Genomic DNA, 16,326 nt, shown 5'->3' with positions numbered 1-16,326 from the left:
ATTAGAGGAAAGACCCTAAAAGTTTAGCAATCAACAGGAATAAAGGACAAGCAACAGATTAGAATATAAGCACTATGTTAAACATACTCAGAATGTTAGTGGGAGGGCTTTAGGAGTCATTTAGTCTAACCTACTTCATTTAAAACCTGAGGAAAACCAAGTGTGAAGAAGTTGAATGAAATGCCAAAAGCCCAAAAAAGTTAAATGGCAGAAAAATGAGAAAAATGCAGGATTTTGGTTCCTAGACAATTATTCTTTCTAAAAACCATGATGTGTTCCATTTGTTCCAAAACAAACAAACAAACAAACAAATAAATAAATAAAAAGGAAATGTGCCCTTAAGAGTTTACATGTTGGGGCACCTGGATGGCTCAGTCGGTTAAGCATCTGCCTTTGGCTCAGGTCACAGGATCTCAGGGTTCTGGAACCAAGCCTTGCATCTGGCTCCTTGCTCAGCGAGGAGAACCTGCTTCTCCCTTCCCTCTCCCTCTGCTGGCCATTCCCCCTGCTTGTGTGTGTGCGCGTGCACTCTCTCTCTCTTTGTCAAATAAATAAATAAAATCTTAAAAAAAAAAAAAAGATTTTGCATAGTACTAGCAATTCAAATTCAAAGGTATTTGTGGGAGCAGAACAAGTGACAAGTGCAAAGTATAATCCTCAATAAATAGCTGTGAACATGGGTTAATTTGAAATAAAAATTTTATTGATTTCTATTATAAACAAGAGACAATTTACATCAAAATATAAGGATTAGGTATAAATAGTATGGTTTATAAGTGCCACAATTGCTCATGAGTTTTTTAACTCTTTAAAAAAGTAATACATAAACCCATAAAATAGATGAACTAGATAAAGTTATTTCTTTTCCAATTTTAATTACCAAATAACTGTGATATGTTAGCCCTGTCACATTTCACCTGCCCAGATAATGTGCTTCACTCATAAGGGTGATCAAGAAAAACTACCAAAAATAAATAAAGTATCATAAGTAGGCTTATTTTGCAGTAATGTTATTTTCCATGTTTCCATGGTTAATATTTCAAGCATTCAAGTTTTCAAAACAAAAATAACATAAATTCATGTAAAGTTTTGTCCAGCTCTGCTATTAATCCAGTGAGAACTAAATCTGACTTATCTTTTATTGTTTCATGATTTTATATCCTATCAGTCACAAACGCAATACTTACACCTCATGCAAAATTGTGAGGCAATTTTGCCCCTTTAATCAGTACTGGATTTTTTCCAGTTTCCCAAAGGCTTTTTAAATGTGTCTGACACCTGCCTGTTGCTTTTGGCTATTACAATTCAAACCAAGTTTTTATAAGTTCTAAAATGTCTAGGGAAGGTAAGTTAACCTAAGTGTTAACTATGGTTAAATACTATGGAATATACTCATAAAAACCCAAACTCGCATGAGATAGAATTACATATATGTAATGTGAGTAAAGGATCTTGAAAATTAATAAAAAGTACGACATCGGCACATACAGAAGGCCATTTTGGGAAAGTACTTCAAAGGGTTTGAAAACAGGCATTAAGTACGAGGCAAGAAATACCTTACCTTGGTAAGTAAAAACCCTAAAAAGCAAGAGGGGCTAGCAGAGAAGGGAACAGAATTCAAGACGTTCCTCTCAAAAAAAGTACAACACAAACCTTCCCCACAACTTATTGTTTCAGGAAACAAAAATGACGCACTTCAGAATTTACATAGCAGCAACATGCTGCCTACAATTTGGCTGCCTATAAAGACTGAATGTAGACATGCCCACAGAATCCCCTTACATTACTGCTGACCACTCTAGTCACTCTCCAACTCCTTTACTGACTAATATGCAGAAGTGCAAACACTAGATTTCAGCTGCCATGTTTTCATCACTAGAAATGACCATTCTCTTGAGCTGCAAACCCATACTAAAAATGGCCTTTTACATATTATCTGCCATGTTGCTCCACAGGCATTTCTAACTCCACATGTCTAAATCCCAGTCTGGTATCTGCTCTCCCACCTCTAATCTGCCTTTCTTCCTCACATGCTAACTTTTTCAAGAGTCAGGGTATTTCCATCTACCAGTCACTGACAGTGAAAATTTTAATCACCTCTGACTTCTCCCTTTTTCATTTCTCACATCAAGATTCTAAATATTACCCATTTCATTATATCACTTCTTTAATCAAATGTCTGACTAAATTATGAGTTGACAGATAGCGAGGAGCCCATCTAAGGCATCTTTGTTTACCATGCACAGAAACAGAGAATATATAACATAAAGAAGGAGCTTAATAATCTGAGTTACATAACTGTTGCAATTATAAAACATTTACAAATAGTTTTCAAAGCATTATAGACATGAAACTTTAATATTTCTTTAATTAAATTTAATTCAAGAGATTTAAAAGAAGGAAAAAATTACTAATCTCTCAGCTGGATTCCATGAATAAAAAGTTAAATGAATCCAACAATAAAATTTTCTTTCTATTATTAATTAAACTTCTTAGACGTCTGAAGGCATTCTTCTCTTTTTAAATCTAAGTCTTCTAAGACTCCAAATGTTGAAAGTTCTGTTATTATAGTTCATATTATTATCATTTTTTGCTTTTAGCCAAATGTTATATAATATTTTCATGTCAAGGAATCTTTTTTACATAGCACTTTTATTGACTGATACAAGCCCAACTCAAAAAAATGTTAACATTAAGTTATAACATATGATGTTTCAACTTTAACATGTCAGCTTATATAGTGCACAAATAATGCCAAAGGTAAATAAATCCAATCTAACTTCTACATAATGGCACATCATTCTATTTGTCCTAATAATCAATTACCATTAGTTATTCCCTAATAGCCATTCAAACAGTGATAAAACTAAGTATATATATTTAATAATGATACTAGTAACTGCCAATTTAAGCATATGGGGCACATAAGACAACACTATTTGGAGAAGTCAAGGGAATTATTAAAGTTTAAAAAAAAAAAAAAAAAGCTTGAAAGGAAATTAAATAGAAACTCAAAAGGTTTCAGACTCTAGATGAGCCCAAATGGCAATAAACCTATAGAAGGAGAATAATGAGTTAGGGTCCACAAAAGGCATGAATCTGGACATAGTTCCTGGCGAGACTAAATTAGAAGCTATATCCTAGGTGAAAGAAAAAATAACCAAAACACTAAAAGAAAGTATTCTTTATAATGATAGGGTCTGGGGCCAGAACCAACACACTCCTTTATAGGCTTCAACTGAGAACTGCAGTGAAATAGGCAAGCTCAGGGAAGCCCTAAACCCAGATTCCTCAGCCAATTTCTGCTCAGGGTTTTCTTTTCCCAGGAACTTTCCATTATCACCATGAACAGCAGGATGATGAATAGGAAAGAAGGTCTCCCCCAAAGCCCTCACCCATGGAATTGGCAATCTCCCCCATGGCTTTTCTCCTTCCATACATTCCACTCTTCCCATACAGTGTAGTACAGAGCTATGCGCCAGGTTTTTTAACTTCAGTTACATTCATTAAATGTCTGTACTATGTCTGGATCCATGATACTGACCTTAAAACTCTTTTATTTAATTAACAGACCTCTTCTGGTAAAGCTTAAGATTTCCAGAAGAATTAAGATAGTACTGAGTTCCTATACCACCTCGCAACCCCCACTGCACACTTAGTTTCCCCAATTATTAACATCATATATTGGTATTGTACATTTGTTATAATCAACTAATAATAATGTATCAATACTGAATCATGAAAATCCATAGTTTATTCAGATTAGTTTTTATCTAATATCCTTTTTCTGTTCTAGGATTCATCCAGAGAACCACTGTAACATTATATTTAGCTGTCATGTCTCCTTGGGCTCCTCTTTACCCTGAGTTTCTCAGACTTTCCTTCTTTTTGATGGCCTTGGCAGTTTCAGGAGTATGGTCAGATATTTTATAGAATGTCTTCAATTTGGTTTTGCCTGAAGCTTTTCTCATGGTCAGACACAGATTATAAGTCTTATAGAGGAAGACCCCCAAAATAAAGTGTCATTCTTGTTCTATCATACAAAGGTATACACCATCAACATGACTAATCACTGAATATGTTAACCTTGACCACCTGGCTGAGGTAATGTGTGCCAGTTTCTACACTGTCAAGTAAGAAACTCTTCCCCAATTCCCTTTCATATTGAACTCTTTGACAGTAAGTCCTAACTGTACGCAGCCTGCACTTAAAGAATTGAGTAGTTACGCCTTTCAAAACTTTTTCAGTTACTTCTTAATATACTAATCCTCTCAAAGAGCTTATACAGATTAAAAAAAAAAAAAACAAAAAAAAAAAAACAAAAAACCGAGACCAAGAGAACTTATTTAAGGCTACAGAGCTAAAAGTCCAAGGGTTAAGAATCAAACCAAAGCTATCTGAATCCTGGTTTAGTACTCTTTTCATTGTAACACAATTTTAAGATCATAAATTATACAGTAATAAGTAAATTTCAAGCTCCACCTTATTCAACCACTATTCTCCTTCCATATACTTCCATCTTATTCATCAGGTTCCTGTTTCTTTGGCAGCGATCACTCTTTCTTATTAATTTCACCAACTCCTACCCCAAAGCCATGTTATTTTTCTCAGTTTTCTTTGTCCTACAGAAACGATTTTTTTTTTTAAACTGTCCCAGAAACATCTTTCCACTTCTCTGAACCTGTCCTATAGAAACTGCCTAAACTACTTTCTCCAGTATCATGGTGTAATTAGTGAAACAAAGGACTGGGCATTAAATTAAAGAAGGGGGGAGGGGAATAAAAGACTGTATAATGCAGTGGTTCACAGCTTAGACTCTACACTCAGAAAGTCCTGAGACCAAATTTCAGTTTCATCTCCACAACTCCAACCTTGGAAAAGTTATTTCACTATTAAACATTATTATCCTCATTTGCAATCCTAGAAACTAAACTTAAAGCATTAAGTATATAAAGAGGTGTCTCTATACAGTTTTCCACACAGTATCTGCAAAATGGAAACTCTATGATTTATAGACTACCCCACAAAATTTTAAAACAAAAGCTTAAAGATAAACTTGGAACTTACCAAATTCAAATTATTTTGTACCTTTAATAATAGAACAGTAGGAAATCTAGATGAATAAAGAACAGTAAGTACTTAGAGTCGTGCATACTTTGAATAAAACAGTTTCCTGAAAATGGGATGTATTTTATAGAATTCCTCCTTGAGACAAGTAACAGAAGAAAATTTCCCCCCAAAAGTCAAGCATACCCTAAGCTCATTACATTCTAGTACTCACCAATAACAGCTACTAAAGGACTTGCTCAAAATCCTTATCAAATGCCTAACCACCCTTCTTCCAGAATCAGTTAACAGTTCTTCACAAGGTAAAGCAGCCCAACTACCCAAGGGTAATTAATCTGTTGCAGCACTCCAGACAAAAGCAAGAGAAGCAGAAAGGAAATTTCAACTGGAAAATATTTTGACATAATTGACACAGATGACAAACTAAACATAAGCATATGTCAAGTGCTACAGTCTACACAAAAACACATATAGGTGCCAAAAGATATTAAGAGTCCACATAAGCCAAGGTGAAGTCTAAACTCTAAGTATACATCTTTTAATCACTGTTTAGGAAAGATGCAGAGGGGAAGCCAAATGGTTCTTTCATAAACTCAGAGAAAGAAATGTTTCAAATCTTTAAATTCTTTATTTTGGGAATTAAAGATAATTACAACTGTAAAAAATGTTAGGGAATTTTTTCTTTCAATACATGTAAAATACTTGTATTTTCCAATAGGCTAGAAAAATGCACTATCTACATTTCTCCGGTCATTTTCAAAATCTGTCAGACTTGTGATTTCAAAAGCTCAAACTTAACACTTAAATCCCTGGGAAAAGAAACACATATGTTACAACCAAAAACCAACTTTTCTTCATAGAAAACAACAACAACAACACAAAACTAGGAAAAATATATTATAAATTCCCAACTTCTTTCACTTCATTTCTGCATACATAAGCTACATGACATAGCTACTTTAAACCCTTCTCACAAGCAATGATGAGACAAGATGAAAAGACTGATAAAATGCAGAGAAAAACAAATTTTTTCATGTTCCCAACTTTTTCTTTTGGAGATTTTTAAACATGTAGGAAAATTTAAAAAATAGTAGAATGAACGTTCATTGTTTATTAAATATAATCTCCAGCCAGATTAAAATATTGAATAACACTGCCAAACTATATTAAAATGTATATTGAATAAAAATCCACCTTAAATAAAAACTAGTAAGTAGGATACTAAGCAAGTATGAACTCAATTGAATAAAAAAATTTCTTAACATCACTTATCCTTGTGTGTGTATGAGCTAAAAGAAAAATGAACATGAGTTTAGTGAAAAAGCTCAAATAAGTTAACACAAGCATGGCTATTTTACATGAACAGTGTGCAAGATAAACCTTTCAAAAAATCTTTGTACATTTTCTCACAGTGAAAAAAGTAAAACTGCCTAAAGTTCTGAAGTGTTTCATACTCAAAAACAGTGATAAATGTATTTCTAAGTAATCCTAAAATATGCAAGAAAGTAGTCCTGGTAACATATGGAACAGTTATCTTAGATTACATAAGAATGAGATATTAGTTCGTAGGAAATACATGTGCTCTTCTTTGAGATTCCAGTGTAAATAACTGTCAGTGCAGACCTCATCAAATAAGTTTCAGATATCCAGCAGACAGAAAAAAAAAAAAAAATCAAGGGTTACAAATATACTACTGTGGAATACGCAACAAGGTAGGCACAGAAAAGTGGGAGATGACAGTAAAATGAGTAGGAAGTTCCAGTAAAATAGCTATGTCCATTACCATGACATAAGAGAACAGGGACCAAAGAGAAATCAAGATGCCTCTGAAATTTCAAAATCACCCATTACCCCAACATTTAAAGCTGCAAACTTTAAAACTGTGGTTGTGATTCAGTTTAAGTGATCATAGTGAAAATGGTCTCTGACCCTATCTTCAGTATTTAATATATTTCACAAGATAATAACAAATATGTAAACACTAGTGATTGTGAAGATACTGATTCTTAAAAAGCCTAAACATATCTAAACATTATTACAAAAAAAAAATTTAAGTAAAAAGTTGACTCTACACTGAAATAAATTTTATGCTTTCAATTTCCAAGGACTTCATTCAGTGTTCTAAGATTGAAAACATATTTTATTATGAAAAAAATTCCTTGATACTATCAAAACAGAGCCTTTTATCATGTGCTTTTTCTGAAATGAATTTGATATTTAACAGAATGAAGTCATATATTTGTGATAAAGTCCATTCCACTAATGGATTTAAGGATTTATATATATATATTTAGTAACTGGGTAGATGATCATATTGCATAAAAATTAATTAGAAATTAATATCTGGCCCTGGGGTGCCCGGATGGCTCAGTTGGTTAAGCATCCAACCTGATTTCAGCTCAGGTCATGATCTCAGGGTCTTAGGATGGACCATGTTGGGCTCCACACTCAGTGGGGGAGTCTGCTTGAGGATTCTCTCTCCCTCTGCCCCTCCACCTGTCCACATGCTGCTCTCTCTCTCTCTCGCTCTCTCTCTCTAAAATAAATAAATAAACCTTAAAAAAAAAAAATTGGCCCTAAAGTAAAAAAAACTACATGTCAAGTAAGATGATCTACCCCAAGTAATAGGGTAGGGCAATGAACAAATAACATATGTGTGTGTTTCAGAATATAAAACTTGTACAGATATTCCTTGACTAGAAACATGTTTTAAGGAATTTAGTTTTACCACATAAATTATTTAATTTCTTTGAAAACTTTATAAATCTACCTCATATTTATAATTAAATCTTAACTAAGCAAAAGAGATTATTAGCACAATTAAAAACAGGAACGAAACAAGACTGGTTCCTATTATACATGGATATAAGAAATACTGAGAATCACAAAACTAAATAAAGTAGTCTTCTATAGTCCAACATTTTTGCTGATTACAAGCACTAGTTTATTTAGAGCTCATCCCCCTATATTATATTGCCATCAACCTCAAAGAAAAAAAATCAGCTACTCCTTAAGATGCCTTTTCATGTTTTTCTAAGGGTAAGAATCAGATAATTGGTGTTAGTGGGATTGGAATGAGAAAGTGGCAATTAAAAAATTTAACACCTTACCTTTATAGCTAGGAAATTCAGGCCACTCTCATTGGCCAAAGCTTTTGCAATCATTGTTTTAGAGCAGCCAGGTGGTCCATACAGAAGAACACCTTTAGGTGGCTGAATACCCATTCGAATAAAAGACTCTGGGTGTTTCAAGGGCCACTCCACAGCCTGTTTCAATTTCAGTTTGATATTTTCCAGTCCTCCTATATCTGACCATGATACCTGTAAAACAGAGCATTATCTAAATGTAAGTTTTGCCAGGAGAAATAGAGAGGGAAAAAAAATCAATAAAAAGTGCAAGAGGGGTACTAGAACCATTTAAGAATTTAGAAGATCCTTAAAAAGTTCTATCAAGAAGTAAATTACAGTACATGAAATGTGAGCTATATATTACAGAAATACTAAAGAAAAAAGTTTCTGCTTGTATCAATAACTGTTTAAATGACTGAACAAACTGTTAAGTCTATCTTCTATTCTAGATGGCTTAAAAAATTAAGTTACATCTGTCTGAAAACAGCCTGAATTAGTGATCCAAGGTCGCAGCTACATATATCTTTTGGGCAAATTTATTTGCATTATGTACTACTTCCAAAAATATTTCTGTAGATCCTTAGGGAACATACGATTTTTTCCATCTTTGACATATTCAAGAAGTATCCTCAAAATTTTGTTCCTTTTTCTCAACAAAGAAACACCTACCAAAATAAGACAATGCTGTTTACTTAGTAAATATCCATTAAGAACTACATATCAGATAACATATATAGGAATAGAAAAATAAGACATGAGTACAAGCTTTACAGAACTTAACAACCTTACCAGTAATGTGTACATAAATAATCACAGTACAATGGAAAGGATGCTAAGCACAGTAACAAAGACACAGAAAAAGCTTTTGGGAGTTCCCAGGAAGAAAAGATTACTTCCAGCTGGAAGGCAAATCTGAAAGTCAACTTTTAAAGCATGGATGAGATCTGGAAATGTGAAAACAGGGCAATGGTCGGGTAGAGGCCAGAAAATTACAAAAGGCTCAGAGAAAAGTATGAAGGAGTAAGAGAAAAAAGATATGAGGGAGAAAAATTTAAAAAGTAAAGTTGAAACTATGTAGTGGAGGACCCTGAAGACTAGATGCTGGAGTTCAAGAACCTCTCTCTTCAACCTCTTGAAGATTTTTAATCTGGAAAGTGATATGGTCTGATCTGTGCTTTAGGAAGACTTCTCTGACAAGATTGCTTTAGAGAGAAGAGAGAATGCAGGGATATCAAGTAAGGACCTATCACAAACATTATTCAAAAAAAAAAACCAAACTGAAAGGTGGGTAACCACATGCAGAGTGAAGACACACCAGAGTGATACTACAAGCCCACAGCACGAGGGTTTTGAGGTTAGAGTAAGAAAGAGGGAGAATTTCAAGCTGAAGATTTCAAGATGAGTTGATAGAATATGAATAAAAAATAACTTTAAGGGGGAAATATAGATGATAGATCTTTATCTCTGGATATAAAGAGTTTAAACACAGACAAGGATATTCAAGAGACAAAAAGGGAGCAGCTGGAATGTAAGCATCATAAATGGAGCTCTGGAAAGAAGACAGAACTGGAATTTCAATTTCAGAGATCTGCATAAAAACTGCCACCAGGAGGGGAGAGATGTGGGTGAGGGGCAGATTGCTGGGCACCACCTATATTCCAGAGGCCAGGAGTAAAAAAAGAAAAAGAAAAGTTCAGAAAAATAAACAATTCACAAACCCAAAAAAGAGAAAGGTTTTGTTAATAGAAAAGGTTTTTTTGTTGTTATTGTTTTTAAAGAACTTGTGAGTTTTAGAGAGGGGATACTTCGCTGTTGTTTTCGTTTTTTGTCCACAGAACCAAAGAATGCTATATTGCCAACCACAATCCTGGGATCAGATTTAGTTATTCTTTCCTAAACTGCTTAGAATTTATTTTTAAAAAGTAAGATTACTGGATTAAGAGGCATGAACATTTTTAGGTCTCTTGATGGATGATGTCAGTTTGCTATCCCAACTGCTTTATCTATTTTAGTAGCATGAATGATACGTGTATAAGTTTCCTTTAGTATCATCAGCCTTGGGTTTTATTTTGCCTTTTTCCCCCCTGATTTCTGATTTCACCAACTAATAAAGCTAAAATCAAACTTGAGATCAATCCACATAAGCTTATGGCCCTAAAAATACAGAATCAACAAGACTGTTTACATAACTGTTACTGTTAAAACCAGGGCTGCCTAAAAATGTAGTGAATTGTCACACTAACTCAAAATGTAGTAAGTTGTAGTGAGGGGTAGTTGCTGCTTCTGCTTTCTGGTGTCTCTGATTTTTATTTTTCTTTTTAAACTAAATTTTGAAAAATTTCAACATACACAGAAATTGAAAAATCAATACCACATGTGAATATACACTTTTTGCCAAAATTTGCCAATTTTTAATATTTGCCACATATGCTTTAGTGCATGCTCTCGCTTTCTCTCTACACACACACATTTTATCAATTTTTAAATTTGCCACTGAATCTTTTTAAAGTAGGATGGGAACGCCTGGGTGGCTCAGTTGATTAAGCATCTGCCTCTGGCTCAGGTCATGATCCCAGGGTTCTGGGATCAAGCCCTGCATTAGGCTCCCTACTCAGCAGGGTATCTGCTTCTCCCTCTTCCTCTGTTCCACCCCATTGCTCATTCTCTCTCTCAAATAAATAAAAAAAAAAAACGTAGGATGCAGATATCAAGACACTTATGAATAGTACAGCGTACTCTCAAAGAAATAAACATTCTGGGGTGGGGGTATGCCTGGGTGGCTCAAAGCCTCTGCCTTCGGCTCAGGTCATGATCCCAGGGTCCTCGAATCAAGCCCCACATTGGGCTCTCTGCTCAGCAGGGAGCCTGCTTCCCCTCCCCACCATGCCTGCCTCTCTGCCTACTTGTGATCTCTGTCTGTCAAATAAATAAATTTTAAAAATCTTAAAAAAAAAGAAAGAAACATTCTGGTAAAAGAGTGTTAAGGAGGATAGTCAACAACTATCAAAAACTAAATAGAGGGGCGCCTGGGTGGCTCAGTGGGTTAAGCCGCTGCCTTCGGCTCAGGTCATGATCTCAGGGTCCTGGGATCAAGTCCCCCATCGGGCTCTTTGCTCAACAGGGAGCCTGCTTCTCTCTCTCTCTCTCTCTCTCTCTCTGCCTGCCTCTCTGTCTACTTATAATCTCTCTCTCTGTCAGATAAATAAATAAAATATTAAAAAAAGAAAAAAACTAAATAGATCAGTAAGTACACAGTATTTAAGAAACAGTGGTCAATAGATACAGCAACAAGGTTACTGAATTGAGTGGTTTAATCAGATCAGTTTTTGTTTTTATGCCTTTTAGCAGTGGAATATACATACACACAAACCGCAAACACACAGGAGCACATACAGACAGTATATACATGTTATGTATAATGTATAAAAGCTATATTTATAATAACTACCAGAAATGTAAAAGTAAAGGAACACTCCTTAAACTTGTGAAAATTAAAATAATAATCTTGCATGATGCCCATTCAACTGTTACTATGCAATTATTATACCTCTACAATGAGAACAGCACAATGTCAATGTGCTCCATTAGGAGCAGACTTTCCATGTCTTGGAGCATGTTTGAGCTTTACTTTTTTTTTTTTTTTTAAAGAGAGGGGGAGAAAAAAAGAGAGAGAGGAAATGGGTAAGGGGAGAGAGAGAATCTTAAGCAGGCTCCACACCTGGCGTGTAAGCCCAAGTCAGGGCTTGATCTCACAACCTTGAGATAATGACCTGAGTCAAAATCAAGGGTCAGATGCTTAACCAACTGAGCCACCCAGGTGCCAAGTTTTATTTTAAGTAATGTAGCCTTATAGCAGAACGCTTACTCAAGCTAATTTAAATAAGTACACATACACAGATAAAATTTTCTTAAAGGTTAATCCAGAATTACTTTCCTAATCAATGACATTTTATAAAAAATTCAATTATATGCCTATAAATGCCTAGGGAGTATTTTTTCTCAGGTTTTTATGAAACTAAACCCAGCAAAACTTCATTACAATAAAATTTGGTTTTCAATACATTTGTGTGTGTTTAGTTTTAAATCAGTCTTTTAAATAAAGAGCCTTGAAAAAAGAGTTTTTTAAAATGACTTAATATCAGATATTAAGTACTTCCATGAACACACATGGAAATCACCAATATAAACACAAAGAAATCCATGTGCTAAAAGATGATCTCTGTAGTTAATAAGGATCAGGGAGTACGAGCAAACATAGTCACCTAAACCAGAGTTGGAGGGGGCTTATCCACCAAGTTAAATTAGGATGCTTTTAATAGGAAAACTGAGTGTTCATTGGCATGGAAGATGCCAAAACACAGATGCCACTGTATGGACCTAGTAGTCTGTGCGGAGGAGTTGGCCCACTGCTCTGAAAGCTGCAGCAAAAGAGAAGTGAAACACCTTGTACCCTATCTCTCTGCTGAGAGAGAGCTCTTGTTTCATCAGTTGTTCTTCCTCTATTACTGTTTTGATCGTATTTTTCATATATTCTTTCCTTAGCCTACAAATATTCCCTGTTTCTCCCTATCCTGCAAAACCTTACTTTGATATTGTATCTATCTAATGTTTTATCGTCATTTATCTCACCACTAAACTTTTTGAAAGATAGTTAATACTCCTCTATTCCTACTGTATTTATATCTCCCACTTTATACTTTAGTTTAAAGTATTTATCTTGCCAAGAGATAGGAAAGGAGTATAAAAGAATAAGATAGGGGCACCTGAGTGGCTTGGTTGGTGAAGCGTCTGCCTTTAGCTGGGGTCATGATCTTAGGGTCCTGGGATTGAGCCCTGCATCAGGCTCCCTGCTCAGCAGAGAGCCTACTTCTCCCTCTGCCCCTCCCCCCTGCTCATGCACATTCTCTTTCAAATAAATAAATAAAATCTTTAACAAAAAAGAAAAAGGATAAAGATAAAACGTTTAAGACTGGTAGGAATCCAGGGAGTTGAGGGAGTTACACCAGAAGGTCTGTAGCCTCTCAGGAAAACATGAGGCGATGTCATGTGAAGAAATATCAATTAATCTAACAAATACTGACTAAATGCCTATTTCATAATATGCTGGATGCTGGAGACAAAATAGTTCTTGGTCCTACTGAGCTTCTGACCTGACGGAATGCTCCCTTAAAGGGATGTAATTCCATAATTAGGCAATTCCTATATGGCATGGTACATGCTATAGTCACAGAATTTAAATGCATGGTCAAAAAAAAATCTTTTCAAAGGTGACATACAAGGAGGGATCTGATAGCACTAGTCAGCTGAAAACAACAACAGGTGCCATGGGAGAAAAGAGAGTCAAAAAAGCATCATAGATTAGAAGAACTAAAAGTAATTCAGTATGACTAGAATTTAGGGAGCCAGGAGGCTCCCTAAAGGACCGAAAGGAGTAGAAACAAAGAAAGTTAGTTCGCAACAGAGGAAGCTGTCTGACCTTGAAAACTCATAAGGCATCAAGAAGTTAGGACCTTATTTTGAGAGATATAAAGATATAAAGAACAAGTTAATCAGGGAAATGATACGATCAAATTTCTGGAAGATGACTGTGGCTACAAGACAGAGTAGGGATTAGAACTTGGAGGGGATTTCTACAGTACTTCAGATAAGAGATGGTAATTATCTGCACTAAAGTAACAGCAGTGGAGCTATACAGAAAAAAAAATATTAAAGCTTTATTAAACCATAGTAAACTATATTAAATAAGGCAAGCCAATGAGTTTTAAAAATTAATTAGATCTGAAGAAGGGGTGATGAAAAAGAACATGGAATCAAGGGTAATAGCCATGATTCAGACTTAGGCAAGTAAGTAATTGAAAATTACATTAAAAGAGAGGTGCCTGGGTGGCTTACTTGGTTAAGCAACTGCCTTTGGCTCAGGTCATGATCCTGGAGTCCCAGGATCAAGCCCCACATCAAGCTCCCTGCTCATAGGGGAGTCTGATTCTCCCTCTGACTTCTCCCCTCTCATACTCTCTCTCTCATTCTTTCTCTCTCAAATAAATAAAAATCCTTAAAAAAAAAAAAGTTATATTAAAAGAGAAAAAGCAACATGTTTGGAAATTAAGGAATAGTTTCCAATTATTATACTGTGGTTGTAATTTACAAGTAAAATAAATTCAATAAACCAAGAAACGTCTTCTATGTGCTGAACTTTTTTTAGGAACTGTAAGGGCACAAAGATGAATAGGAAAATGTCCTCAAAATTTTATTCTCTAGAAAAAGAAATAAGAAAAGCCATCCTAAAAGACACAGTCTTTGTCTAAAGATATAAAATAGCTCTCTTTACACAAAGTAATACAAAAACTACTGAAAAAAAAAATACGAAATAGTTCTACATTTCTCAAACGTGAGATGGTGAGGATAGACATTTGGAAATTGTGCGTATATATAAGAGTTATGTCAAGGTGTTAGAATGTGAAAATGATAGGAAATGAGTGAAAAAGAAAGGCAATAAAAGAAATTCATCAAAAACCCACTACTGTGGTCAATCACATAGACAGCTCGCTACAACTAAGTCTAAAGCAGTTTCCTATTGTCCCTTGCCAACTGGCTGCAAGGTGAGCTGGGAGCAATGAAGCTGACCACCTTTCCATGCCACCATCAACCATTCAGAAAAACCAGTAAGTGTCTATCTCATACTCAGTCCCATACCAGGTACCAGTCTATAAAATCCTTGCTCGCAGGATTAAAACACAGTAAATAAAAGACCAAAAATAAATTCACTCTAATTACTGCATGGGGAATGAACTTAGTAGAGAAGGTAGGCGAGACTGGATATGGAAGATGCAGTTAGACGGTGGCTTGGAGCAGGATTACAGCAATGAGATGGCAAGGAGGGCCAATTTGGGCATGAGACTGTATTTTGTAGGCAGAACCAATAGGACTTACTGATTAGAATGTGAGGGAATGAGAGGGATCAGAGGTAACTCCTGAAAAAAAAAATTTGGCAATTCTTACCTCATATGATATATAGCCTATAAGAAATTACAAAGGACAATATAAAAATTATCTTTTTTCCAAACACCTAAAAATAGCCATTGTTAATGGTACCTTCTAGTCTTTCAAATGTGTATATGTTTTCACTGAGATCATAAGGTATTCACAATTTTATATATATTTTTTAAACTTCATATTTTTTTATATTATAGATCTTCCAGTTATTGTATGACTTTGGGTAATTTACTTGCTCTCTCTAAACTTTCTCATCTAGAATATGGGGATAATAAAATCTAAGCTTCAGTTTTGTTGTGAGAATTGAACAGTATAGTTTATATATATATATTTTTTAAAGATTTTATTTATTTATTTGACAGACAGAGATCACAAGTAGGCAGAGAGGCAGGCAGAGAGAGAGAGAGGGAAGCAGGCTCCCTGCTGAGCAGAGAGCCCGATGCAGGACTCGATCCCAGGACCCTGAGATCATGACCTGAGCCGAAGGCAGCAGCTTAACCCACTGAGCCACCCAGGCGCCCGAACAGTATAGTTTATATTAATTGCACTTTGCCTGGCACACAGTAACTAATAAATACTAGGTATTAGCTTATTTAAATGTCTGAAAGATGATTACAATGAACAGTTATATTTTGAAGGATTAGTGACAAAAGATAAAAGCCAATCAGGCAACTGAATTTGTAGTTTCATAAGCAATCCTGAACTACCATAACTTTTCTATTCTTTAGCTTTGCATCTGATCATTTACATTTCTTAAACTAAAGGTAAATAAGTTTTGCATTTTAATTTAGCACCTAAATGCTAAATAAATAAACAAATAAAGTATGAATAAATCTACAGCTAAGATATTAATTAAAAAATAAATATAAATCAGCTTAAAGAGTTTGCTATTGCACAGAAGAATCTTAAAGCATAGAAAGCCATGGAAAAAGTTAGTCTGTCGGAGAAGAATAAATACCAGCATGACATCAAAAAATCCTAAAACTAGAGCAGGAATTCAAAAACTAGCTGGTTCACTATTCCACCTTCAGACAGCTTTTCATCTTTCAACTCTCTCATCTTTCAACAAATACTATTTAATGCTTTTTAAAAAAATTTTTTTTAAATTCTGTAACTCTCTTTTTAATAAGTTACACTA

General features: G+C 34.9%; 1 protein-coding gene across 3 annotated transcripts in view; it reads right to left on the bottom strand.

Annotated features, from left to right (window-relative positions):
• The window catches only part of SPATA5 (spermatogenesis associated 5), a 332,472-nt gene that overhangs the window by 253,700 nt on the left and 62,446 nt on the right, over positions 1-16,326 (bottom strand). For all 3 annotated transcript variants that reach the window (XM_004747954.3, XM_004747955.3, XM_045083618.1), the window contains exon 11: positions 8,178-8,387. In XM_004747954.3, coding sequence (XP_004748011.1) covers positions 8,178-8,387 — 210 coding nt within the window. The remainder of the gene's footprint in view (positions 1-8,177; positions 8,388-16,326) is intronic.

Source organism: Mustela putorius, unplaced genomic scaffold, assembly GCF_011764305.1.
Source record: "Mustela putorius furo isolate JIRA1106 unplaced genomic scaffold, ASM1176430v1.1 tig00000721_pilon_pilon_pilon, whole genome shotgun sequence".
NCBI lineage: Eukaryota > Metazoa > Chordata > Mammalia > Carnivora > Mustelidae > Mustela > Mustela putorius.
The sequence above is the reverse complement of the archived record's forward strand: the minus strand, read 5'-3'. Positions and strand labels throughout refer to the sequence as shown.